Source organism: Peromyscus maniculatus, chromosome 14 (assembly GCF_049852395.1).
Source record: "Peromyscus maniculatus bairdii isolate BWxNUB_F1_BW_parent chromosome 14, HU_Pman_BW_mat_3.1, whole genome shotgun sequence".
In the NCBI taxonomy this organism is placed as follows: domain Eukaryota; kingdom Metazoa; phylum Chordata; class Mammalia; order Rodentia; family Cricetidae; genus Peromyscus; species Peromyscus maniculatus.
In genome coordinates, this window is record NC_134865.1 from 84,851,991 (window position 1) to 84,879,178 (window position 27,188).

Genomic DNA, 27,188 nt, shown 5'->3' on the forward strand with positions numbered 1-27,188 from the left:
TCAAAAAACAAACAAAAAAATCTATGATCAAAGTTTTCCATTACCCCAGAATTCTTTCATACCCATGAGCATCTACAGTTCTGGCCCTGCCCCCTACCATCTGGCTTCCTCTGGGTTGGCCCACTGTAAGCTTGTCATAAATGGAAGCATTGAACACATTTTCTTCTGTGACTGGCTGCTTCCAATTGTTCTCGAGGTTTGTGGGAGCAGTGTTTCACATCTCACAGTTGAGTCACATTCTGTGATGTGGCTGGATTGTGTTTCTTTTTTCCATTCAACTGCCTCTGCATGGAGGCCATTCCGTGTGAGGGTATGCAAATGTCGCTAAGAGCAGCGCGTGAAGGCTGGACTGGAGGAGACTGTTTCCATCTCTTCTGCTGCACACACACACACATACACACACACACACACACACACACACACACACACACACACACACACACACACCTGGGCTGCAGGCTGGCCTGGAGGAGACTGTTTCCATCTCTGCTGCACACACACACACACACACACACACACACACACACACACACACACACACACCTGGGCTGCAAGGCTGAGCCTATGTTTAACTTTGTAAAGACTTTTCCAAAGCTGCTGCCTTATTCCACCAGGGATATTTTAAATCTTTATTAATTATGGGGGTGGGGGATGTTTGTCACAGCATACATGTGGAGATCAGAGGACAATCTTGGAGAATTGTTCTTTCCTACCATGTGGACCCAGGGGGTGGAACTCAGGTTGCCAGGTTTGGTAGCAAGTGCCTTTACTATCCAAACCATGGTGCTGGCCCCCTGGGCTATTGTTTCTAAGCAGCTTAACTCTGCCTTCTCACTCTGGAGCTCCCAGATACTGAAGTAAAGCTGAGTTTTGAAGTCGAGTTAGAATGCCTGCCCCATCAGTCAAATCTGCAGAAGCCTCAGGTAAGGCCAGCATGTCCCCGACCTGGAGACAGCTGCTCCCCCCTTCCTTCCCCACTGTCCTCTGGAAGCCAGCCTAGTGGCTAACAGATGCGGGAGAAGCCCGCCCTGTGACAGCTCTGAAGCACCTGGCACCTGCAGGCTCAGGGTGCCAGTTGATGTGCGGTGACTGTAGGTGTCTAGGTGTCTGTGTGGCATGGTCTCGTGCCAGCCCAGAGGGAGCCATAGGTGGTGCTATGTCTACACACCCTCCCCCTAAGGCCATGCAAGACATTGTTGAAGCCACTTGTCCGAGGTCACAGAGCTGCAACGCCAGAGCCCGTCAAACTTAGTGACTGCTGCGCGGCCCACCACCCTGGAACGGGCTCGGTGGGGGTGCTAATTCCGGCTGAGCCGTGTGACTGTTGGGGGCCAGCTGTTGAACTTGAGTGAAGGTATTTTTAGAAAAGCCTTCCCCCTCTCTGGGCCCTTGGCTATTTATAGTCCCAGGCTTAGGGGAGTCAGTGCCCCAGGACCCATCTAAGGCCCCATAGTAGATCCCTCTGAGCCCCAACCCATGCCTCTTACCCGGGACCCCAGGAGAGGGAGCCAGGACCCTTGCAGCTTGCAGCAACCTCCCGGAGGGCAAGGGCAAGACAGGGACCAAAGTGACATTCAGCATGGGCAGTCTCTGTCTCTGTCTCTTTTGTCTCCGTCTCTTTCTCAAGACAGGGTTTCTCTGTGTAGTCCTGGCTGTCCTAGGACTTGCTCTGTAGACCAGGCTGGCCTTGAACTCACAGAGATCCGCCTGCCTCTGCCTCCTGAGTGTTGGGATTTCAGGGGTGCACCCCCACAGCCCTGCTTCAACATAGGCATTGTTAATTCATAATCTCTCTCACCTGGAATCAAAACTCATTAACCCTTGCATCATTCTGCTAGCCTCTCTCCTCCCTCCCTCCTCAGAAACCTGTGCTCCACACCCCGCCTCCTATGACCCCTGTCCTGTGCACCCCCACTCCATTCCTGCACCCCCTGTTTCTGTCTGCTCCACTCGACATGCATCGGCCCTTCTCGGGTATTCCTGCCTGCCCCAGCCGCTTCTCGGGCGGTCTTGGCCTGAACCCCTAACTCTAGATCCATCCATCCCACTTCCATCAGTCTGTCCCCTCACCACTGTGGCGCTGAGTGAGGCAGGCAAGGATACGGATCTGCAGTAAAGGCTGTAGCTCTCTTCTGGAGGTCGTGTCCAGACTCGAGTCCCTGACTGCTTCACCCAACTGAAGGAGGGCAAGTATCTATGTCCCCGTGTGAAACAGGGACACAGATTACAGTGACCTGCACAGCCAGGGAGGGAGGAGGGAGGGAGCCGCAGTGTGGCTGGGGCTGGCTGGGGCTGGCTGGGGCTGGCTGGGAACAGCCTCTCTCCCCCAAGCTGGGGGGCGGGGGACAGGCCCCCAGAGGGTGTGTCAAGTCTCCCTGGTCTTGTGACAGGACTACAAGGAGCCTGATGGTCCTATGAACCTGTCCAGAAGTCAGTCAACACACTCCGGAAGCACACGTGACCGCCCCCACCAGGGGGTGGGGCAGTCCTTCCAGCCGCGGGGCCCTCCTTCCTCCCTGTTTCCAGCCTAGACTGACTTGAGCTAGAGCAGGGCCCAGGAGTGCACCCAGGTGGGCGCCCAGGGGTGGCAGAGGCCGGTGCCGCTGAAGTCTGGTGTGGGTCTCTTGGAAACCTGACCCCTGTTCTGTTCCTGTGTCTCTGAAGAAGTTGCTCTGACCGGGGTGGTTGGGGGTGCTTCATCTTACACTTGGTACTGGAGAGTCCAGAGCAGCATGCCACCTCCACAGCATGTCCTGGGCTGGGAGGGGTGACTATGTGGCCGGGTGGAGAGAGGCTGTCCTCAGCTAAGGTGACTTTCTGGATGGCCCTCAGGAGACCAGCGCCCAGTCATGGACTTGAGATTTACCACCGGACAGCAGGAGATCCCGCGGGCAGATCCTCCAGGTTAGCGGCAAGGACGCGTTTGTAGTTCTGCCGTTGCTAACGGTGTCTTGCCAGGTAAAAGACAGCCAGCCACCTTCGCAGTTCCTGCAATCCCAAACCCTAGTCCTGCCTGGCAAGCCAGGGGGCAGAGGTAGCGTCCAGGTCACACAGCACTGACCCACCTCGCGCCCCTGGATGCTCTGGGTCATTTGCTTGCCCGAATTGTGTCGGGGCGTCTGCGCCCTAAGCGCGCGCCACCTACTACGACAGCGACAGGGGCGGGGAGCTGTGGCCGCAGGTCACCGAGGCGCGTCACCGCACGCGCAGGACCCGCCCCCGGCCCGCCCCCAGCTCTAGGCGGCCGCATTTAATGGTGCGAGAGCGCTGGCGGCGGCGGGCTCTCCTGTGGCCCAGCGCAGCGGACCGACCGTCTAAGCCAGGATGTCGGGGACCCGAGCCTCCAACGACCGGCCCCCCGGCGCGGGCGGAGTCAAGCGGGGGCGGCTACAGCAGGAGGCGGCGGCGACGGGCTCCCGCGTGACCGTGGTGCTGGGCGCGCAGTGGGGGGACGAGGGCAAAGGCAAGGTGGTGGACCTGCTGGCCACGGACGCCGACATCGTCAGCCGCTGCCAGGTGCGGGCCAGGCGCCGAGTCCCTCCCCACCCCGCCCAGCGAGCCTCTCCCCTTCCCTGGGAACCAGACGAACCCTGTCCTCCTGTGCCCTGAGTGGGTCACTGCCTTTTGGATTCCTCCCCTCCAGGGGCACCTTCCCCTTCCCCTGCTAAACCCTTCCTTCCCACACACACCCCCTCTCACACAAAGCTCTTGTGCCCCCACCCATCCAACCCCTCCCCAGGGCAAGGGCAGGGGCCTGAGCTAAAAATATAAGCTGCTGAGTAGGGGACATGGGATCTTCAGGGGCAGGGCGTTCCAGGGCAGTGACGGTGGGCCCTCTGGTGGGGAGAGCCCCACTGGGGTGAGTCAAGGTCCCCTAAAACGCAGCAAGGGCTGTGAGCTGCTTTCTGGGCTGGGGGTGGCCCTGGTGAGTCAGGATAAGGCTATCACCCAGCAGAAGGGCAGGGGCAGGGGCCTGAAGCAGAGTTCAAAGGGGTCCTAGCTGACGTGGGAGGAGCCACGGATTTCCGGGCAGGGTGACCTAGTGGCTGGTAGTGCTCAGAGAAGGCCCCAGACAGGCTTTGTGCTCTTGGCCAGCTGCAAACTGCTCTGAGCACCCACGTTTGTTCTGACTCTGGACAGTGGGTGGGTACTCTCCTTTGGCTAGTAGCCTGGTCTCCTAGGTTCCTGGTGGTGCCATACTGACCCTGCCACCACACTGCCTCTGGGCTGTCGGCTCTAGCACCGAGGGATCAGTTTGAGGGAGCATACCCTGTCATGACCGGATCTGGAGTCACACTTCCAAAATGCTGCTGACCTAAACGGAGGTGGGACACCTGCTGGAGTTCTTCTACCTGGTTCTGTGGCTTTCTTGCTGAGTTCCTGAGGAACTCAGAGCAGGAGTTTCAGGCTTGTGGGCTCAGGAGGCAGAGCTTGGCTCTCTGGACCACACCTGCCCAGCGGGGGATGAGGATTTCTGGGAAGTTTTCCCCCAAATGGGGAGATAGCCCACTCTCTTACCCTGGTCACCCCTCTCTCCTGAAGTCTCCAGGTCCTAAGGACAGGCCTTGGACCCCTGCTCCATGCATGCTTTGTCCAGCTGTGTGTATGCATACTTCCCGCGCTCTGTAGTCCCTCTCTCCAAAGTGTCCCAGCACCACAGCCGCCACCCTTCCCCGGGGCCATTTGCTCCTGAGTGCCTACGACCTCTCCATACAGCGTGCCAGTTCTGGTCAGCACTGACTGAGAAGCCCCGTGGTGTGCCTTGATGGCCCCAGGCTCCACTTCCAGCTGTGGACACAGTTCTGGAGGGGATGGTCCTCCCCGCTCTATGCCCAGGCCAACATGCCAGGCCCAGATCCCCATTACCTGTCAGGACCTGCAGAGATGAGAGCCAGCTGGACCACACCATCCTCTCAGATAGGACTTCTCTCCCTACCGGCTGACTCCCTAGCAGATCCAGCCAGACAGGTGCTCCCCGGAGAACATGGGAGCTGAGACATGTCTCCTTTCCAGTCTCTACATTGCAGGTCAGGAGCCTCTGACAGAGCTCCTTTACAGGTGGGGAAACTGAGGCTCAGAGTTGTGGGATGAAACTAACTATCCCTTTGGGTCCCTTATAGCCTTTACCATAAGCTGCCATGATGGCACAGACCTGCCTGCCTGCCTTCCCCTGACTCCATGGAGAAGGCAGCTAAGCCAGAATTCCCTCGGGCCCCACTCAGCCCCCTCTGGAAGGCACTTCAAGTTCCTTTTCCATGGATTCCCATCCCTGGTCATTGCAAGCACTTGGTGACCCTGGCTTCCTGCTCTTGTCCCTCCCCTTGGTCTGCCACTGGCCTCCCACATCTTCCCTGGTCTTATGTCCCCATGGCCAGCCCTATGTGATCAGAGGCCGGCAGGGTGGGGGTCTAGGCAAATTGCCTCTGGCTTTGGATGGGTGCATGAACCAAGTGAAGGTTCCAGGGGCCAGCACGAAGCCTTGGACCCACTGGCTAGGACAAGATCGCAAATCAGATTCCCTCCATAGCAAATTGGCTACTTCAAAAGGTTACCGCCAGCTAGGGCTACTGGTTCCTTGGGATCCTAGAGAATGACCTGGCCTAGCACCTGGGCTCATCACTGTTCCAAGTGGCAGTTGTGACCCCAGGGATACCCTGGTCTCTGGCAGGCACAGGTCTTGCCTCTGCAATCTGTTAACCCTCCATGCTGACAGGGCTAGCCTCCAGATCCGGCTTCCACGCCCTTCTGTGGCCGCAGACACTTACGCAGCTCTCCACCTATGCTGGGTTCTGACTCTGCACAGCCCCGACAGCTGTCCTTACTTCTTGCTTTTCCGTCGTGATTAACTGGGGTCTATGGGGCAGAAGGCAATGCTGGGCCCCCAGGAGCACCCTCCAGCTAGCACCTCTGGCCTTAGGTCCTGCCTGCTTCTTTTCTTTGCCGCTAGGTCCCTGCTCTGACATGGTTCGTGCCCCACCCCTGCTCTTGACCCTGAGAGCATCCTTCATCCACCCTGAATCTCTGAGGCTGCTGGGGGCTGCATTGCCCTCCTCCCTGGCTCCCCACTCCATCTGTTACCCCTCATTCCCTTCCAGGCAAGTCCTCCTGGTCTCCTGCTCAAGGGTATATTGCAGCTCCAGTCCATCAGTTGCCTCTTGTGCTGGGGGATTTGTTCTCTCTTCCTCCTCCTTGGAGTCCTGGGCGCCTCTGCCCAGGCTTCCCCTTTCTGTGTCCTCCATGTTTCCTTCTCTGCTGCCTGACTGTCCAGCTGTGTCCAGCTGCTCCATCAGATGAGTCCAATGTATGTGTTACCTCGTGGGCATCTTGGCCACCATCTCCTGATGCATCCCACTGCTCGTCTAGGCTCTTTCCTCCATCCTCATAAATACTCTTTCTCTGATACTTGTGGCACCCTGCCTGGCACTGCCAGGCTGCCATGCAGGCCTGTTGGTATTTAAAACTCTCCTTCCATGTGGTTGAGTCAGACCCCTCAGGGTGCTAGGGCACTGTCATCTGGTCATGCTCAGTACTAGACAGCTTTGGGGGCTTGCTTGGTTTTCACCATGAACCCACATACCGTTCCCATGTCTGAGACTTCTGTCCAGCTGAGGTCACCCTTGTGGAAGGGCTGGCCTCAAGCAGTGCTAAACAGCCATGGCGGTGACCACAGGCCTTGAGTCCCACGGTTTTCTCCAGCAGAGTAGCACTCTTAGAGCCCAAGTTCTGCACCAGGACCTGCCTTGCAATCTGCAGGTGCGCTGGCGCTTTCTCCAAGGGAGATGTGTAGCCTTGGATCCCAGGCTGCTCCAGGGGCCTCTGGCAGGTAAGAGAAGCCACTGCTTTGTGCTGGGAATGCCTGGTGTTGATCCCAGAAGCAGGCCTCTCCATGGCTCTACTTGCTGATGGCTTTGATGGCCAAACAATATCTCCAGGAGAGGATGCTCAGGGTCACACAGCCCCACATCACCCTGGGCAGGACCTTCACACTCTTGCCCAAACCTATTCCTCCCTACAAGGGAAGAAGAAAGTGAGCTGTAGGTCTGTGAGCGGATATGGAAAGGAAGTGAGGGCCTTGACATGGCCCCCCAATGGCCCTTAGAAGGTGGGCCATGAGGGAAGGGGCATCAGCAGGTTAGAAATCTATGGAACCCTCTCCTCTGGCACAGGGCAGGTACCAGGGCAGGAGGCATGGACATGAACAGGACAATGACCACACTGTGGAGCTTGTAACATGTTAGTAACTAGGCTCAGTCCTGCAGGCACTTAGCACCTACTCCATACAAGGCCTGAAGGACAGCCAGAGTGGACAGAGGGGAGATGTTTGCTGGGACAGCTTGTGGTGTGGAGAAACCCCTGCAGATGCTGGAAGAGTTGGGAATGAGCTAAGGTAAACCGGAACCCAGCGCTGCAGAGGCCCTGGGAGCTAAACACCCGTTCCTTAGCCTGTCCCTTGGGCGCACAACACACTAGCACATGTCATTCACACAGAGCCCTTCTCTACTGTCCGTGAGGAGGACAGGGGTCTCCTAACGATCTCAGCCATCTCATAGTACCCTACCTGGGGCCTGTAGATATTAGACCAGAGTAGGGAATGAGAAGGGCTGGGAAGGCAGGGGCCCAGAGCACCCCCTGGTGGAGGGCAAAGGCCACAGCTACCTGTCCAAGGCCCTGCAAGAGAAGGGAGGTTCTGGCCTAGAGGACAGAAGTAGGAGAGGCTAAAGAGAACCTCAGAGATGTGCTATAGGTGCTCTGCATTCACACTGGATAGAGCGGTCCAGCTGGGCAGAAAGGTCCATTTCGGGTCTCTGCCCAGCCGGGCCCTGGGTCTGTCCTGGAAGGAGATGCTAGGACACAGCTCGTTGTATCCAATCTTGAGGTCCTCTGTTCAGCTTAGGTCTGTACGCTGACAGGGCCCTGGATAGTCAGGAGCTGTGTCCAGATGTCCACAAGATGGATGGCTGTGAGAAGAGCATTCTGGACATTGGGGTTGGAGCTCAGGGCTGTGGGGGCAGGTAGGTGCTCCAGCTACATGGTAGGCATGGGTAGGCAGAGGAAATGAGTGTTGGTTTCTGCAGTATGTGTCCACAACTACTGCATATGCAGCCCACTCAGAGGGTGCCCCTACAGGGCCTGCACCCAGAACCCTTCCCAGCCTCACACTGGAGATATTGGGTCACAACTACAGGTCAAAGCAGAGGTCCGGACCAAGTTGATCTGGAACAGAATCTGGTTTGGTCCTGGTCCCTCTTTGTTTGCCCAAGACAAAGGTCTCTTGTCTTAAACTCTTGGACACCAGGGTCTGGGGTTTCTGGGTGACGAGCCAGGCTGTCAAAGGGTGCTGGGGGGATTTCAGTGTACACAGGGGCCTCAGAATTATGTTGTGGAGAAAATCCTGGGAGGAGCTTGGAGGCACCAAGTAGTGCTACTGTGCCCACCAGGCTCCTTGATGCCCCCGATCCTGGGCTTGCAGCCTGGTCTGAGCCCCAGTAGTACAGGTATCTCGAGGTATGTGCTTTGAGCTGTCCATGTAGCCACTCCGCTTAACTGGCCAGTGGTGAGAGGTGTCATGATGTACCGTGGGTGACCATGCCTCCAAGGACACTGTTCCACACTATTTACACAGTAAGTGGAGAGGAGCTGCCCTTGCTGGTGGACCCTGAAGGCTGTACCCAGATGCTTGGCATCCACCTGCAAACAAGGGCAGCTGGCCATCTTCCACTGGACCTCCAGGAAAGGGGTCTGAACAAGAGCTTGACTCTGACCTCTCAGGTCCTCCTTAGGGTTCAGCACCATTCTAAGCAGACGGTTCCCACAGTAGGGCAGGGCCACAGCAGGTCTTTGGGTTAGTCCCAGCATACATTGGCTAGTGCCCACTTGGGCACTGCTGGACTCTTCCCCGGACTGGGGGGTCAGTGAGATCCTGAGCTCTAAGATGCCCTCAAGCAGTCTGAGGCTGCCACACCTCTCCATCCTCCAGAACTGGAGCTGGGAGTGGCACAGGTGGTGTTTCCTCACTCGTGAAGATCTCCACAGGGTCCTCAAGAGCCTGCCCATGCAAGGGGGTGCTGAGCCTCAGAAACAGAGCTGACCTCGCTTCTCCTCACACCACCTCGTTCATGGGAGCCAAGTGTAATCTGTTGTACCAGGCAGGTCTGAATGTCCCCCACATTTCAGGGGTTGGTGACTCCCGTCATGCCCAGATTTTATTGACTGTCTGGACCGGGTTAGTAAAGCCAAAGAAGGCATGGGAGGACTTGTCTCTGTCTCCACCAACTGTCCCTGGGCAGCCTGTCAGTCTGAGACCCCAATGGGAAGAGGGAGACTGTCACCCCGGGCTCCACAGGGTTGCTGGAAGCCCGGTGTCCCAGGATGGTACGTGTCTTAGCAATGGCCTGTGGCTGATGCCTGGGTGTTGCAGTGGGCGCTGGCGCCGAGGTCATCTGATATCTGTTGGCCCATGATGCTCACGCCTGTTCCTAGGCACCCGTGTTTACCCCAACACAGACAGGCGGGTGCTTGCTGTCTGTGTTCTCCAGCCAGCTGACATGGCCCTGGGCACTCAAAGAGAGGGTGGGACAGAGCATCCCGACTAGGGTGTCGGTTCCCTGGACCTAGCCACGGTGGAAGGCAGGTTGGCCACCTTGTGGCCCCTGGAGGCCTGCCAGGCCAAGAAAAGCTCATCACTCTAGGCTCTGTTGCAAGCTTGTCTTCTCTTGGGACCTCAGTTTCCCCATCTCCTTTTGGAGACCACCTCAACTGCCTCGGGCAGGAAACAGCATTGTGGGTGTTCACATGTTTTGGGAACCGAAAGGGGGTGGTGGCAATTCTGCATCTGCTGTGGCAAAGCGGAACATGGCTGGAGTCTCCAGACCCCAAGGCTTCCAGAGGTTCCTCGTGGGCCTGTCCCCGTTCTGATGGTCTGACCTCACAAGCTCAGGGGCAGGACACAGGCATCTTCTGTGCCCAGCTGATGGCAAGTTCAAAGTCGGAGCTGCAGGTATCTCCCTCAGTTCCCACCTCCTTCGTGCCCCACCCACAAAGCCTCTGTTCTTCCCAGCAGCCCCTCTGGGCCCTTCCCCTTGCAGATTACCTTCTAGCACTATATCTGTCACGATCCACGTCGTCTTCTCCTGCTCTATCACCTGCTCACAGAGCCTGTAAGGCCAGGCTGCCAAGCACTTCGGGTTTCCTGAGGAGGTACCCTCACGTGCCTGGAGCCACTCAAAGATCAGGAGCTCCCTGCAAGTCACATTAAACTGAGGAGCCTCCCAGACGGTTCCTACCCTTTACATGGCAAACAGCCCCAGCAGAATTGTGTTTCGGAGATTTCGGAACAGACTGCACAGTGTACCTTCCTAACAGTTGGGTGCCTGGGGCCGGTGCCAGGAAGTTGGCTTCTAGTTGACCCATCGATGTCATCTGATGTCATCCACATGGTAATAAGCCTCACGGAGGGCAAGCAAGGAACAGGAAGTTTAGGCATACGGGCCTGGGGCCTGCTCCTAAAACGTGTGGAAAATGAGGTCCTTGGAGGGAGAGCCCCTTACATAGGATCTCAGCAGCAGCATTCTTTGCCTCCTGCCTCAGCAGAGGACCTGGTAGACATGACTCTGTCACAAAGGGAGGTGAACCTTCACGGAGGGAAAGATGTGTGGGAGCTGAAAACGCCTTCGCTCTATCAGCCAGCTAAACAAAGTGGCATGCGCCTGGCCTGTGTGTCTTCTGGGAGAGGGGGCAGGGAGCTGGTCTGGAGCTGAGCTTCAGGGTCTGAAGTGAGCTCAGTAAGGGTTGACCTTTACTGACTCTAGAGGCCAAACACAAGTGCTGAGCCCGGGTTGCACAATTAGGGGGACCACAGTGCCGTCTGCAGGTGAAATTTGGTACTGCAGGCCATACGTCTACTGGCCTTTGAAAACGGTTTGTCTAGAGCAGTTGTTCTCAACCTGTGGGTCGCAACCCCTTTGGGGCTACATATCAGACATCCTGCATATCAGATATCTACATTATGATTCATAACAGTAGCAAATTATAGTTATGAAGTAGCAATGAAATAATTGTATGGTTACCACAACATGAGGAACTGTATTAAAGGGTCACAGCATTAGGAAGGTTGAGAACCACTGTTCTAGAAGTACCACATGCAGGGTGTCAGGGGCCTGGCTTAGAGGACATCAAATCATCTTGGGAACTGAGTCTGCCACTCACTATACCAATGCGTGTGCCCATTTGCAGGCGTTATGTAGTGAGGCCCTTCCGCCTGTTCATGGCTTCAGCCTTTCCCATTGCACCTTGCCCCCACCCACCCACCAGCACACCCAGACTACAAGTTCCTGCTGGGCAGTGACCTGCTAAGCAGCCCTGCCCCCCGCCCCATGTGAGTGACAGGCTGCCACAGTCAAAGGAAGGCAAGAAAGCTTTGGTGACCCACCACCACGGGCCTCTATTTTTTCTATGCCATCAGCCACCTATGTCATGAGTCTCTGGGAACCTGAGGGCGCAGTGTCCAGGGTCTGGAGCTGTGTGCTTCTGGTCAGGCGGCTGACTAATGGAAGAAGGATGCTGGAGCCCGAAGACCAGCCTTGATGCTGGGCTCTCTCCCCACCCTGAAAGCCCTGTCCCGGCTGGCCTACCCTATCATCTTGAATTCCAAAAGGAAGGAGCCTCCCTGGAACAGGGTGGCCTAGGAACCACCTTTTCCTTTCCTTTTTACCCAGGACAGGGCCCTGCTGAAGAGGGCAACAAGCTGGACTGTGGGGTCTGGGTCTGTGTTTTCCGTAGGAATTGGTCCTCAAGTCCTCATTACTTCCTTTGGAGAGGGGAGGGTGCTCAGCCAGGTCCACCTGCCAAGGCTGCACTGAGTCCAGGGACCAGGCTGGGCCAGAGAATCCCCAGAATCAGACACTAATTCAACCCAAAGCCCTGACCACTGACCTGTACTGCCCAAGCCCTACCACTGGACAACCCTGGGGCCTCAAGCACCGTGTAGGGAGAGAGGTGGTCTGGAGTGAGGCTGGGATGCTAGGCAGGCCCCTGTGGGATCAGCTTCAACACTCGGGTACCAGCCGCTCATCCGAGTCTCTGTTCCCAGGGCGGCAACAACGCCGGGCACACGGTGGTAGTGGACGGCAAGGAGTATGACTTCCATCTGCTCCCCAGCGGCATCATCAACACCAAGGCCGTGTCGTTCATCGGTGAGTGCCCCGCCAGCCTCAGCCTGACTTCCTGAACCAGGATCCCGGTGTGTGTGGAGAGCGTGGGAAGTCTCATTATACAAACCCCAGGGCTGGACCTCGGCCGGCCTGCCCTGTGTGCTCACCTGGAGCTCCCTACCCAGAAATTGTCCTCAGAGCCTGCTCTCACCAGGAGTCAGGGGGTGCAGGAAGCTCTGTGGAACGCACAGAGCAGTGTGTGGTGTGTGTGTGTGTGTGTGTGTGTGTGTGTAAGTTCATGTATATGGGTGTATTTGTATGTGTGGAAGTGAGTGTGCAAAGTTGTGCCTTCAGAGTACATGGGCCTGGGAACAGCCTGGGCACACTTCCTGATGCTGCCTGGCTGTTGCAGATGCCTGATGAGGCATCCCTGCCCCTGGTCTCTCTAGGTGGTGCTGCAGAGGGCCCCCTTCAATCTCCCCCACAGCCCCCTTTGTCCTCATTCTTGTAGCTCTGACTGACATGCTTGTGGCTTATCTGACCCCCACATCTCAGGAAGCAAAGGCAAGGTACTGCCTGTCCACGGCCAGCGGATAGCACGGGTCTGGCCCATTGTGTAGGAGCAGAGGAAGGAAATCTGCAAGGTAGGGCTGGGGTGGGTAGAGTCGGAGCTCAGACGTCTTAGAGTTCCTCCCCTCAAGTACACACGGTCCCTAGCCCTCCCAGTGCAGAGCCAGGAGAGGGGTGATGTGCGGAGCCCCAGCGACTGAGCTGGCCTGTCTACCTGTGTGCTGAGTGGAGCAGCCGGCCAGGGGTGCTGTCCATCCTTTGGGAAGGCCACAGGAAACAACCTGCCAGCCTGGTTCTACCTCCTCCAGAAGCCTCCTTGGTGGGACAAGGCGACACCATGGAGAGGCACGTGACCCAGGACATGTGCCGCCTAGCCCAGAGGATGGTTGGGGACCAACAACTGGAGAGAGGCTGGCAGATCTCTGGGAGCTCACTCAAGAGCAGAGATGCCATGGTCGTTACAAAGGGCGCCTGGAGCAGCCACTCGGCAAGAGCCCCAGCTTGTGCTGACCCTCAGCTTGCGACACTCCTTGTCTCTGCTGTGGGGTTATTTCAAGATACTGTGGCATTTGGGTGACCTTTTGTGTTCACGGTGGCTTGTGTAATCTCTGAGTCACTCTGATCTGGACTGGTGTCCCACCTCCCTCTGCCAAACCCATGCCATGGCCAACCTCATGAGGCTGGCATAGGATTCCTCCTTGGGAGCAATGGTGGTCTCTGCTTGCTTGGCTCTCTTCAGCCCAGACCCTGTACTGGCATGTCACGTGGCCTTCAGCAAGGCCACCTTCCCCTCTGAGCCTCTGTCTCTAGCTGTGTGGACTAACTCTGAAGATTCCATGTTTGTTTTTCTTTGATAAAGCACAGCTCCCAGGGTGCTAGTAGGAATCTCAGAAACTTTAGGGTCCACATTTCTCCATGCCACGGTTCCTATTTTCTTATTTTTTATGTCATATCAATAAATGGAACTGCTTTATTGAATCATAATTTACACATTATAAAACTTATCCACTGTAGGGGCTGGAGAGGTGGCTCAACGGTTAAGAACACAAGCTGCTTTTCCAGAAGACCTAGGTTCAATTCCCAGCACCCACATGGCAGCTCACAACCATCTGTAACTTCAGTTCCAGGATACTTGACACCCTCTTTCGGCCTCCATGGGCACCAGACATGTTCATGGTACACAGACATGCTCATGCATATGCAGGCAAAATACCCACACATATAAAATAAAATAGAATAATCGTTTTTAATTGTCCGCTGTAAAGGTACAATTTTGAGGCTACCACAGTTGATTTCAGAATGTTTTGGGATATTAGAATGCTTTGGGTTCTCTCTGTCAGCTCACCCGCTATTGATGCTAATTATCGTCATTTAGGTGGTAGCTTAGATTTGTGATGTTGTCTTTCTTTGCTTTGCTTTTTGAGACAGGGTCTCTGTAGCCCCAGTTAGTCTTGAACTTGCTCCAAAGCCAAGTTGAGTCTTGAATTCCTTATCCTCACGCTGAGTGCTGGGTTGATTTGGAATTTTGAGACATGTGACCAAGACTGGTCCCAAACTCGTGATCCTCTTGCCTCAGCCTCCCAAGTGCACTTCATGCTTCTAATGGGCTTTAACCTGCTGTTCTGGGGTCAACTGAAGAGATGCAAAGTCACATCCCCTTAGGATAGAATGTGTTCTGGTGAGCTGGGCAGAGAAGGCTAGCTCTGGAGGTACACGTGGGGTGGGAACAGCAGGAGCAGGGGGCTGTGGCTAGAGAGAGGACTTCTTTTTTTTAAAAAAAAAAATATTTATTTATTTATTATGTATACAGCATGTATGACTGCAGGTCAGAAGAGGGCACTAGATCTCATTACAGATGGTTGTGAGCCACCATGTGGGTGCTGGGAATTGAACTCAGGACCTCTGGAAGAGCAGCCAGTGCTCTTAACCTCTGAGCCATCAAATAAAGAAATCTTTTTTTTTTTTTTTTTTTTTTTTTTGAGACAAGGTCTCTCTGTGTAGCTTTGCACCTTTCCTGGAACTTACTTGGTAGCCCAGGCTGGCCTCGAACTCACAGAGATCCGACTGCCTCTGCCTCCCAAGTGCTGGGATTAAAGGCATGTGCCACCACCACCCGGCGAGAGAGAACTTCTTGCTAGGCTGACTTGGAGCAGGAGTCTCCTGGGGTTGGCTGTTTTTTAACGATCATCTTGGCATCAGGTCCTAGCACAGGATCTCTGTTCTGGTCTGCCATGGTCACCAGGTCTCCACACGGAAGACATAGCCACTACCCTTGTCAGCTTTCTGTTGCTATGATAGCACACTCTGACTAAAAGCAACCTGGGAAGGAAAGGGTTTGTTTGGCTTAATTTCCAGGTCACAGTTTATCATTGAAGGAAGTCAGGGCAGAAACTTAAGTAGGATCTGAAACAAAAACCATAGAGGAACTCTGTTCACTGGACTTCTCACTTTCTGGACCATTCATGCTCAGCTTTCTTTCCTCTTTCTGTCTTTCTCTTCTCTTCTCTTCTCTTCTCTTCTCTTCTCTTCTCTTCTCTTCTCTTCTCTCTCTCTCTCTCTCTCTCTCTCTCTCTCTCTCTCTCTCTCTCTCTCCCTCTCTCTCTCCTTCCTTCCTTCTCCTCATCCTCTTCTTTTTTGAGACAGGGTCTTACTATGTAGACCAGGCTAGCCTCGACTCATAGAGATCTGCCTGCCTTTCCCTCCAGACCACTGTGATTAATGGCATGCCCCACCACACCCAGCTTCAGCTAACTTTCCTATACAGCCCAGGCCCACCTGCCTAGGGGTGGCATCACCCACGGTGAGCTAGGTAGGCCCTCTTACGTCAATTAACAAGCAAGATAATGTCCCATAGACATGTTCGCAGGCCAATCTGATCGAGGGAGTTCTTCAACCGAGGTTTCTTTTTCTTGGGCGACTCTAGGTTGTCAAGTTGACAATAAAACCAACCAGGACCACCTCCATAGCTGCCCTTGCCTCACACCAGCTGGAGGCTGGGTGGACAGCCCCCTCAGACACTCCTTTGTTTGCCTGTGTTTGAGGGTTCTCCAGGCCCCCTGGCTTGACAGCCCACTTTCCTTAGCACTAAGAAACATCCCAGCATCTGACATCCACAGGTATTCATCCACTCACCCTCCGGAAGTCTTGCCAGCCTTCAAGATTTGTGAGTTATAATAAGCTGCTGCCACCACCATGGCAGGCTCAGTGCTCAGCCCCTTTGGGTGAACCCCCAGGATAGAGGCATATGGGGGCATCACACCACTGACTGCAGAACTCCCCATTCCCCACACCTACCCTATGGAGCCCCGCCCCCGCCACTTCCCCCGGGTTCCAGAAGCTGCTCTTCTACTTTCTGTCTTCATGAGCATGGCACCTCAAGACCTCACCTAAGTGGGTCATAAGGCTCATGTCCTCAGTACCTAAGCCCAGTGTCCCCAAGTGTGACTGTTGCTGTGTGGGATGGAGTGGCCTTTCTCATCCATCACCTGGGTCTGGCCCTTGAGCCTCTGGCCCCTGCCATCTGCCAGCACCGTCGGAAACAAATGTTTGAGACCTGGGACGTGATTCTGCCCCTTGTGTTGCAGGCAATGGTGTGGTCATCCACTTGCCAGGCTTGTTTGAAGAGGCGGAGAAGAACGAGAAGAAAGGTAGGTCATCCGTGTCCTCGCCCCACCCACAGGCCCACGGCCTGTGAGGTCCTAGCTGGCTGCTCACTGCATGCTAGCTCCGGGGAGCGGAGAGCAGAGTCCCCACCGAGGAGCAGCAGCTGGGCAACCCGGAGGCTCCAAAGCTGCGGCTGTCGGCCACTGCTGTGACATCTCCAGCCCCTGGAGTTTCAGTGGGCAGGCCGTACAGGAATGAGGCTGAAGCAGGAGCTCTAGCATGGGTGTGGTGTCTTTGGGGCTCGGAGTCCAGAAGCCTCAGTAAGGAGCCAGTGGCAGGGCTGTGGATGCTGTGCAATGCACGTGGTCCTTTGGAACCTGGGCGCACACTCAAGCCAGCAGTGCTGGGGAGGGAGGAAGGCCCTTGTCACCTAGGCCTGTACACACCTGCGGTCTCTGCCATGTCCCCACAGGTCTGAAGGACTGGGAGAAACGACTCATCATCTCTGACCGGGCCCACCTTGGTAAGGTTCCCAGGAGCCTCTGGGGGTGGGCCCTCCTTGCTCCCTCCATCCAGAAGCCTTGCCCCTCCATGGTACAGAGCTCGGGAGACCCTGGAGGGCCTGCCTGGGCCCGTATGCTGCTGAGCTTACTCTTTTTAATGAGCCTCGAGGTAGGATCTAGGCCAAAGCCAGGGTCACACTTGGTTACCCCTCCTTTGTGGGGACTGGGACTCTGGAAAGCCCAGTATCTGCTCCCAGCCGGGGACCCGCTGACCCCTTCTGAGACCGTTCAGAAAATGAGGTCCCTCACCAACGTCTGTGCTCTGCTCCTCTCCCGCCCGTGTGCTGGCTGCTGGCGACAGTGTTTGACTTCCACCAGGCAGTGGATGGGCTGCAGGAGGTACAGCGTCAAGCGCAAGAGGGGAAGAAGTGAGTTCCTCCTGCCGCCGCCGCCGCCCCCGCCGCCGCCCCCCCCCCCCAGCGCGTTCCTCCTGTTCCTGGGGACTTCAGTTCCACATGCTGGCGGCCCCGGTACAGGTCCTGTCTGAGCAGGAGAGGGGGCCGCCAGCAGCCAACTTAGGGTCCCTTGAAAATAAAACCTGCAAAAACAGCAGGGTAGTCCGGCCTTGTGCCCACACGCTGACTTGGTCGGCTGCCATTGCTGTCTCCCGCCACAGCTGCGCCACCCTGACCGCGGGCACATCCCTCAGGGAAACGTGAAAAGCCTTGGCATGGCCTGACCGCCCCTGCTTGGCCGACAACCACCACCCTGGCACCCAATTCCTGCTCTTTCCTGTGTGATGTTCGCACTTTTGTCCATTCAGAAACGTTTGTTAAAACGCCAGATACGCCAGGGAGGCATGTGGGAGGCAGTCAACGGCCACACACACACACACACACACACACACTGCACAGTTGCACATGCATGCTCGCATACATGTCAAGGCACATTTGCTTCTACAGTTGTGCACAGGAGCACTCGTGTGCATCTGCATGTGCACGTGTCGCATGGGTGCGCATGTGCCTGCACGTGTGCATGTACATGTTCACACTCACACACGTGTACTTGCACTTGTGCTGGTCCATTCACACAGTGCACACACAGTCACGGATGCACGCTCACGTGAACACACAGAACAAGACACAGGCGGCAGCAGAACGTGACTTGGGGTCACCTGTGCACCAACACCCGCCCCCCCTACAGTGTTCTTGCTGCCGGGCAGGAGGGCAGCCGGAGCACAACTGCAAATGCTTAGAGGTGGGCGGGGGAAGCCAGCGCTCTCTCCTCGCCTGCCCTGCACCGTGGTGCTGTGTACTTAACCTGTCCAGGTGTCTTCCCGGCAACTGAGTCCCCAGACCCCACTGCTGCTGTTCGGCGGTCCCCTTCTCGCCCTCTGGCCTTGATTCACGAGGGGGACCCTGAGTCTGCCGGAAGCCGGGGTGGGCGGGGTCAGCAGACCTCCTCAGCAGCACCCACTCCACGTCTTTCAGCATTGGCACCACCAAGAAGGGAATTGGACCAACTTACTCTTCCAAAGCCGCCCGGACAGGCCTCCGCATCTGTGACCTCCTGTCGGATTTTGATGAGTTTTCCAGCAGGTAGGTCGGCCCACCGTCTCATGGCCCAGGGGGAAGACACGGAGAGGTGGTGGGGGGCATGATGGGAGACAGAGCCCCCCGGGTCCAGTGTGGGCCCTCGGAGAGTCACAGTGAGGGTTGCCTGCACAGATTCAAGAACCTGGCCCGCCAGCACCAGTCCATGTTCCCCACCCTGGACATAGATGTGGAAGGTCAACTCAAAAGGCTCAAGGTAAACTGGCCAACACTGGACCAGGCACTGGGGGAGGACGTGGGGGTGGGGCAGACCTCCCCCGTGTGGCGAGGGAGCTGCCGCCGCCGAGCGCAGAAGCCCCAGGCGGGCACTACTGCCAGCTGTCAGTTTCCGTGGGCTGTGTGAATCCTGCCCCTCTGCAGTCTCATGTGGTTGCACGGTCCTCTCAGGGCTTTGCTGAGCGGATCAGACCCATGGTTCGAGACGGTGTCTACTTCATGTATGAGGCACTCCACGGCCCCCCCAAGAAGATCCTGGTGGAAGGTGCCAACGCAGCCCTTCTTGACATTGATTTCGGTGAGTTCTCTACCAGGCAGCTCCATCCTGGGGGAGATGTGGCCTTTTGTATCTGCCGGGGACTATGAAAACTCATGGAACAGCTTAGTGACACAGGCCACCTTCCAAGGCCACAACGCTGTCCGTATCTACCACAATGAGCCCATTGTCCTGTTTGCCTAACTTCAGCCAGATAAGGGAGCACCAAAGGCTGAACTGAGGTGAGGTTGAGAGGCCAGAAGTGGGACAAGAGAGCCTGGCAAGGCCATGCACCTCATGTCCCCAGCCCCAAGGCATACGAATCTACTGCCCTCATTGTTGGGGGAGGCCAGGCCACCTCAGTACCGGCTCCTCTGTGAGCCATACAGCACCCTGTGTAGGCCACTGTCCCAGGATAGGCCCTTACTGGTGGCTCTGGTGATTCCCAAAGAGGGAATCCAGCTGCCCTTTGCTGAGAAGGCACCTTGGGCCCTGGGATCTGCAAAGGGTGATGGGTAACCACTGACTATTCTGTCCTGCAGGAACCTACCCCTTTGTGACTTCCTCCAACTGCACCGTGGGCGGCGTGTGCACAGGCCTGGGCATCCCGCCTCAGAACATAGGTGACGTGTATGGTGTGGTAAAGGCCTACACCACCCGTGTGGGCATTGGGGCCTTCCCCACGGAGCAGATCAATGTGAGTTCCAGCACAGAGGCTGGGTGGGATATTTGGGGTCGCATGGTGTCAGGTGGAACTGCAGACATGCTGAGGGGACCCTACTGAACAATTCTCCATGTCCTAGTGGGATCTCTTTACAGCACAGGCTCAGAGGTGAGGGCGTTAGAGGCTTTGAAGGACAGTCTGTTCCAACACCATCAGCAACACAGTTGACAAAAGGGGTGTGTGTGTGTGTGTGTGTGTGTGTGTGTGTGTGCATGCCTGAAACTCCGTTTCTCCATCAGTGTGTGAGGCCCACAGACAAGGGGGACTCCTTCAGCACTAACTCTCTAGCTCTCCAGCCTTGGAGCATTTCTGGGAGCCACTGAGGCCTCAGAATCTTCCAGGCTTTCCTTCCCTGACACCTAATTTGGGTGAGTCACAGCTCTTGTCCCAGGAAAGGCAGGTGTTTGAGAGAGCCCGAGGTGGGGTTATTTTCAGGGTGGGGATAAATCCTGCTCTCCACCCTGAGTTGCAGGACAAGGCCCCACCCACCCTCACCTGCCCACACTAAGACAAGAGGAAGGGAGGTGAGCTGCCTGTGCCCCCACAAACAGGCTGGGCTTCTGGGGTGTTCTGGGAAAAGTGCTGCCTCCTCAGAGCCAAACTGGGGAGCAAAGCCCTGTGTCTGCCTCAGCTGGAAGGAAGACGGAGAGGAGAGGAAGCCAGGAGCGCAGGAGACAAGTGGGCACACACCACGCCTGTCCTGGCCAGTGCCCAACATGGCGGGCACAGACAGTCCTTTATTTTCACATAGGAAATTGGAGATCTGCTACAGAACCGTGGCCATGAGTGGGGGGTGACCACAGGCAGGAAGAGACGCTGCGGATGGCTGGACCTGATGATCCTAAGATACGCTCACATGGTCAACGGCTTCACTGCGTAAGCAGCCCTCTGTACACTAGCACCAAGGTGTCATCAAAGCCACATCACATAGGGATCTTCCCTGATCCCAATGCCCACAGGGCAAGTGGGACTCATCTCAGGGGCCAGGGCCCCAACATCTGTATGGAGTCTTTCCATCCAACCAAGCCCCACCCCCAAGCAAGGCCAACCAGGGAGTAACATAGGGGCCAGACATAAAGCCAGAAGAGGGACACTCTTCCATACTGACCAATCCCAAATCACTGTGATGGTCATGTGAGAGTTAGTGTGGAGCTGGCCGGGTGCTCAGCATGGTGTGGGACCAAGTGCAAGGTGAGGGTGATCCTGAGCGGAGGACCAGGGCCTGAGCAGAGCAGGCTTCAGAGAAGGGCGTGTTTGGGAGGATGTGGAGGTGATGGGTGTCCTGGCATTCATTCCCTATCATGCACCCCCAAACATGGCTACAGGCTTTGCCTGCAGGGCTTGGGGACATCCTACAAAGTACAGTGGTAGTTTATAAGCCAGAAGGACTTGTCATTTCTAGAAGATCCATCCCACAGGAGGAACCCCGAGGAGCCGGGAGGAGGGACAAGCCTGGGTTGGAGAAGCAGACAGGCAGGCAGGGCTCTGGATGCCTCTAGCAGAGCTGGGAGACAGACCAGCCCCACAGCTCCCACGTGCCGCTAGGAGCTGACTTAACAGTCCTGTGAATATAGAACCCCAATGAGAAAGGCTCCCTATGAAGGACCCTCCCACAGCCAGGAGGCAGAGGTGGGGGTCAAGGTTGGGTAAGGACCTAAAGCAAAGTATCCCTCCAGCAGCAGCAGGGGCTTCCCAGCGCCCCCCCCCCCAAATCGCTCCCCACCTTTGTGAGCCTGCAAGGAAAGCTCCCAAAGATGCTCTTACAATTTTCTCCAGGAGTGTCAGGGAGCCCAGGGTGGACCACAGGGGGCCTCTGCAGGTCTGATCGCCCAGGACCTTTTCCTGGGAAGGAAAGAGGTGTTGTAGGGTGCTGGCTTCCCTGCCCCTTCTCCAGCTCTGAAAGGGGGCCAAGCCTTCCCCACCAGCACTGGGAAGTCTATGCTGGCTTTGGAAAGACTTAACCAGGGCCTTCCTGGGTGGAAACAGAGCTGACAGGTAGCTAGAAGTTAACTGTGTGGCTGGTGAGGTGTCTGAGGCCTTGTGAAGTAGATGCAGGGTAGCAAGGGTCTGCAACCCAGGATGAGATTATCTGTGAAGCCTGTGTGGAAAGGAGAAAGCAAAAAAAAAAAAAAAAAGGGAGTGGGGGAGACTTCAGCACAAGGCAGTTTTGAGGAAGGCCAAGGAAGGCCACAGCCATACTGCACCGGTCCCAGCTCTGCAGCGGTCGGTGTTCAAGCAGATCCATCCTGGAAAAGTGGGTACCATGCCCATAGCACTAGGCCCCACATGCCCCATGCTACGGGGAAGACATGGCAGGACCCCCAGGCAGAGGTGGCACCCACTGGCAAGAGGGAAAGCCCCGATTTCAGGAATGCTCCAGCTGAGGGGGATGAATGGCAGATTCAGGACTTGGGCCCAGAGGCAGGTGTTCCTGTTCTCCAGCCCGTTCAGTGACTGCATTTTTTTTGGGGGGATCACTTGATCTTTACTGTGTCCAGTGCAAACAACAGGAGGAAGGGGCGGGCGAAAACCAGAAGCAATGATGGTACGCTATTTCTCCGTTCTCTATCTTGTTTTGGGTACAGGCTGGCCTTGACCAAGCTGGACATCTTGGATGTTCTGAGCGAGATTCAAGTTGGCATCTCCTACAAGCTCAATGGGAAGAGGATACCTTATTTCCCTGGTATGTGATGAGTCTGAATTTTCCTGGCCATTGGGGACACTTCTTGCGCATTAGAAAAGACAGCCACTAATTTTGAGGTGACTAGGGGAGGGGCTTAGACTCTAAGCTGAGGACCACTGCTTGTCTCCAAAGACTGGCAGCTGCCTGGCTTTAGTCCCTCAGTTTCTTGGTTAGACCTGGCCCATCTCTGGGAAACTCCATGCCTTCTGGTGGCTTGGAAATGTCTTGGGACAGGGCTGAAAGGCAGTTGAGAGCCTACCCTGACACTCGCCCTAGCTTCCTGGGGCCCCTTACCAGCCTCAGAAAGGCCCACCTCCAGGGAGATGGACAGCCCGGGAAGTCAGGAGTCATGAGCTGCTCTGAAAACACGGATCTCTATAAAAACGTAACGCGTTTCAGATGAGAGACCCTGTGGGTGGATCTCTTTTCTTTTGCCATTTCCTGGTGCTGGGGCTGGAACTCCGGGCCTCACCTATGCTAACAGGAGCTTAGCCCCTGAGCTGGATCCTCATCCCAAGGACCCGGCTTGGCTTCTGCACCCATGTGTCCTGTCCCTTGTTAAACACACTTTTCTTAAACACTTTTTCTGGCTTTTAGTTTCTTGTGCATCTGGAATATGCCTCTCAGCCTCAGATCAGAGGCACATCTTATCAGCTGAGACTCCCTCCTCTACAGCACATTACAGTAAACTCCTCTTGCCTGTCACCTCCCAGTAAGCCCTAGACTCAGTCATACCCCTTAGCTGGGGGAGCCTTGTGCATACTTGAAGCCAGGTCCTCTGACCTTACTGACCCCTGACCTTTGAAAGGGTGACCCTTCAAGTTGATAGAGTCCTGCTGGTGGCTCTGGGCTCTGTGGTAATATACCCGGGTAAGACACTGTCTGGCTCTGAGGCTTGAGAACCCTTATAGGAGGCTGCCTATCCAGAATATTCCATTAGCAAGGAATGATGCATCTACCATGAGCCATGGTGCCCCAGCACAGAGCTGGGGGGTCCCAGGCAAGAAGAGATTCATATATCTTTTTTTTTTTAAAGAGTGAAGCAGGTTAGCACGCCTGGCTAACATGTTACTTTTTTTTTTTTAAGATTTTATTTATTTATTGTGTACACAGCATGTATAACTGCAGGTCAGAAGAGGGCACCAGATCTCGTTACAGATGGCTGTGAGCCAACATGTGGTTGCTGGGAATTGAACTCAGACCTCTGGAAGAGCAGTCGGTGCTCTTAACCTCTGAGCCATCTCTCCAGCCCGAGATTCATATATCTTTAAGGATACCTTGACTTCGGGATTCTAGAGTCTCTTATAATTAACAGTTGTGCCCTAGAGTTCCTCCGTTGACATTCTGTGGACACTCGGCAGACCGGCTAGCCAGTGTCTGGGAACTGGCCATGCTCCCTGGCTGGAAGGGGCACAGCCAATGTTTGAGCCCCACTACAACCCCTGCTCACTGCCCAATGCCGAAAAGCCAGCAGGGCAGCTTCTTGCCTGCCGAGTCACTAGGTCAGAAGACAACCATCCTCAGAAGCAGGACAGCCTCTGGGACCCTTCTGACGCCACTCTCTCCCACCCCAGCTAACCAGGAGATACTGCAGAAGGTGGAGGTAGAGTATGAAACACTGCCTGGATGGAAAGCAGACACCACCGGTGCCAGGAAGTGGGACGACCTTCCCCCACAGGCCCAGAGCTATGTGCGGTTCGTGGAGAATCACTTGGGTGTGCCAGGTGGGTACCAGTGGATGCCCCAAGTGGCCTGTATCCCAACACAAGGCCTGGTGAGAAATAAGAACACCCAGGTAGTAACCACATGAATGGAGGAGACAAGAAGAGGTGGCGGTGGGAACAGGTGCCATCTGGGGAGGGCCACTTGCACAGCTCCAGCCAGGCCGGGGCCTGGTGACCCTGCCTAGGATATAGTTCCGGGTGCAAAGAAGCAGGCAGGATGGACCTGCCCTGCGACTGTGGTTACTCTGTCACCCAGAGAAGGCTCAGGGCTGCATCCTCATGGCTCAGGCAAGGAGAAGGATAGGATAGGGTGCTGCTTTCTGATGCCTGTGGATGAATGACTCATTATGAGGCCCACAATACAGTTTAAAATACTTCCCTTCTGGGGCAGGAGAGGTGGCTGAGCAGTTAAGAGCCTTGTTGTTCTTGTGTGAACCAGAGTTTGGTTCTCCGTACCCACGTGGTAGCTCATAACCACCTATAACTCCAGTTCCAAGGGAGCCCATGTTTTCTTCTGACCTCTGTGGGCACCAGGCTCGTACATGGTATACATACATGCATGCAGGCAAAACACTTACAAGATAAAGTTTTTTTTAAATCAAGCCGGGTGGTGGTGGCACATGCCTGTAATCCCAGCACTTGGGAGGAAGAGGCAGAGGCAGAGGCAGGTGCCTCTGTGAGTTCAAGGCCAGCCTGGTCTACAGAGCTAGTCCAGGACAGGCTCCAAAGCTACAGAGAAACCCTGTCTCGAAAAACCTCAAAAAAACATTTAAATCTAAAAATTACTTTTTTATGAATACTCCATTTGGTGAACAAACAGCGCCTTTGCCAGGGGACTGAAAAGCACAAGATGGCAGTGTTAAGGGACATTTTGTAACCTGTGTGTGCATGTATGCAGAGGACAGCCTCAGGAGTCACCTCAGGAACCAGGAATGCTGTCTACCTCTTTTTAAGACAGGATTTCTCATGGGTCTAAGCTCAGCGAGCAGGCTAGACTAGCTGGCCAGTGAGCCCCAGGGCTCCACCTCTACCTCCTCAGTGCTGGGATCACAAGGGTAAACCACCAGGCTAGCATCTTAATTGGGCTTTGGGGATCGACTCAGGCTCTCGTGCTTACAAGGAAGCTCGACCAACAGAGCCGTCTCCCCAGGCCCGAGAAGCATTTTTGTTCATGCTCTCTCCACTGTGTGCTTTGTTGCCCCTTCAGTCAAATGGGTCGGCGTTGGGAAGTCCAGAGAGTCCATGATCCAGCTGTTTTAGAAGCCAAGCAGAAGCCAGCAGGCCACACCACAGCGCACCACCATGGGTGAGCAGCTGCAGCCAAGATCCCAAGCAGTACAGCCAATGCCTTCAACAAGACAATCTGAAACCATTTCCCATACTTTTATTTTTCTATGTACGTCTTCAGCTTGACCCACTGAATTCTACGATGATTTTAAGTGTGTAAAAGAAGCACTGTGTACACTTTTTAAAATCTGCTTTTAAAATGAGCCTAAGTGTTCAGAACAGAGGCCTTCAATGACTGATTGTCAATGGTATGTGTTCAGTTGGAGCCTTGTCATAATAAACACATACCTAGGAGCCACTGGGAGGTCATTACACCGTCTTGACTTTGTCCTTATCACTTTTAATCACTAATGGCAACCTTTCCCAATGACCATGATGCCACTCCCAGTAGCTGTACGAGGAGCTGTATGCGACCAGCACGGGGTCTGTGAGACGCAAATCAGAAGCAGGCAGAGCCAGGACTGCACAAAGTGCAACTTACTGAGGACTTATATACACCAAAGCAGGAGGAGCCCATTTCCCAGGGTGGGAGGAAAGGACTTTCACAAAGCCAGACTAAAGTGGCCCAGGATCATCTGAAACGTACCTGCCTTTAAAACAAAGTTATTGTCCGGCATCAATCAGGAAACTGTGTGCCTGTGGCCTGCACTTCACACTGGGATGGCTTAGTGACACTCCTGCAGAGCCTGGGAGAGCGCCCGTGTTACCTGGTGTGCAGAACGGGTGTCGTGACCAAGATGTCCTAACAGCTGGACTCCTACACTTTGGTGTCATGTTGTGCTTGCTCAGAAAAAAAAAAAAACGCAGCAAGCCCAGGAAAGACAGACCAGGGATATTACGTTTCCCAGAACTAACCATCTGAGGAACTACACTCCAGAGCTGCCAGGAATCCAGAACTAGCAGTCTTTCCTGCCTCCAGGGGCAGACAGAGCAGTCCAGATAGCACCTTGTCACTCTAGCCAGACACACTTGGTCACGGTCCCTGGGAACTTCTCCAGACTGAAGCAGACAGGTCTTTTTTTGTTTGGTTGGTTGGTTTTGCCTTTGTTTTTCAAGACAGAGTTTCTCTGTGTAGCTTTGTGCCTTTCTTGGAACTCACTCCTTAGCCCAGGTGGGCCTCAAACTCACAGAGATCTGCCTGCCTCTGCCTCCCGAGTGCTGGGATTAAAGGTGTGCGCCACCACCGCCCGGCTAGCAGACAGGTCTTAACTAGCACTGCTTCTACCCTGTGCTCACTGGGATGCCAAGGGGCCTCCTTGAATAATGTGCCAGAGTTTGGGGTACATTAGGCTATCCCAATCTAAGGACATCTCTCATTGTGTTTTCACCTCTACAAAAAAATAACTGGAAAAAAAACAAACCTAAAAGGATTTATTTTGGGTCACAGTTTCAGAGACTTTAGTCCAAGGCCAGGCTAGCTCCATGACTATAGGTCTATGGTGAAGTAGAGGCATCATGGTGGAAAAGGCATTTCATCAGGAAGAAGGTAGAGAGACAGGGTGGGAACAGGGATACCATACACCCTTCAAGACACTTTCAGTGGGGTACTTCTTCCAACCAAATCTTACCCAAAAGCCTATTCGGCCATGAACTCTCTGATGGATGAAACCACTGATGTTATGTCATTATGATTCAAATCACCCCTCGATCATGCTGTCACCTGGGGATCAAGCCTTCAACATGTGGGGCCTCTGAGGAGAGACTTCGTGAATTCATACCAACCACCCAGGAAAGGCTCACACTAAACTTCCCTGAGCCCATCAGGTGGGATTAGAGATTAAGGCCTTTTTCCAGAGCTCCCTGAGGATGCAGCAGGAAGAACATCACAAGAACATTCCTGAATAAAATGACCCAATCCCT

At 55.1% G+C, this 27,188-nt stretch overlaps 1 protein-coding gene across 2 annotated transcripts; it reads left to right on the forward strand.

Moving 5' to 3' along the window:
• Positions 1 to 2,758: 2,758 nt before the first annotated feature.
• Adss1 (adenylosuccinate synthase 1) lies at positions 2,759 to 25,640 on the forward strand. Of its 2 annotated transcripts, none has more exons than XM_076551525.1 (13): positions 2,759 to 2,887; positions 12,089 to 12,191; positions 16,304 to 16,366; positions 16,795 to 16,845; positions 17,187 to 17,253; positions 18,316 to 18,423; positions 18,553 to 18,634; positions 18,826 to 18,952; positions 19,453 to 19,607; positions 20,386 to 20,510; positions 22,220 to 22,317; positions 23,892 to 24,041; positions 25,249 to 25,622. In XM_076551525.1, exons 1-13 carry the CDS (start codon positions 2,774 to 2,776, stop codon positions 25,299 to 25,301), a joined length of 1,296 nt encoding a protein of 431 aa, XP_076407640.1. In that variant the 5' UTR covers positions 2,759 to 2,773; the 3' UTR covers positions 25,302 to 25,622. The 2 variants fall into 2 exon arrangements, with proteins under 2 accessions (XP_076407640.1, XP_006988062.1); XM_006988000.4 differs by lacking the exon at positions 2,759 to 2,887 and adding an exon at positions 3,230 to 3,516 and having other exon boundaries at positions 25,249 to 25,640.
• The last annotated feature ends 1,548 nt before the right edge of the window (positions 25,641 to 27,188 follow it).

Excerpts from the sequence above, each read along its gene's own strand:
- Adss1 (XM_006988000.4), top strand. The coding sequence starts at position 3,325 with ATGTCGGGGACCCGAGCCTCCAACGACCGGCCCCCCGGCGCGGGCGGA. Across the intron at positions 16,367-16,794 it reads GGAGAAGAACGAGAAGAAAG|GTCTGAAGGACTGGGAGAAA; the intron begins GTAGGTCATCCG and ends ATGTCCCCACAG. Across the intron at positions 17,254-18,315 it reads CAAGCGCAAGAGGGGAAGAA|CATTGGCACCACCAAGAAGG; the intron begins GTGAGTTCCTCC and ends CACGTCTTTCAG.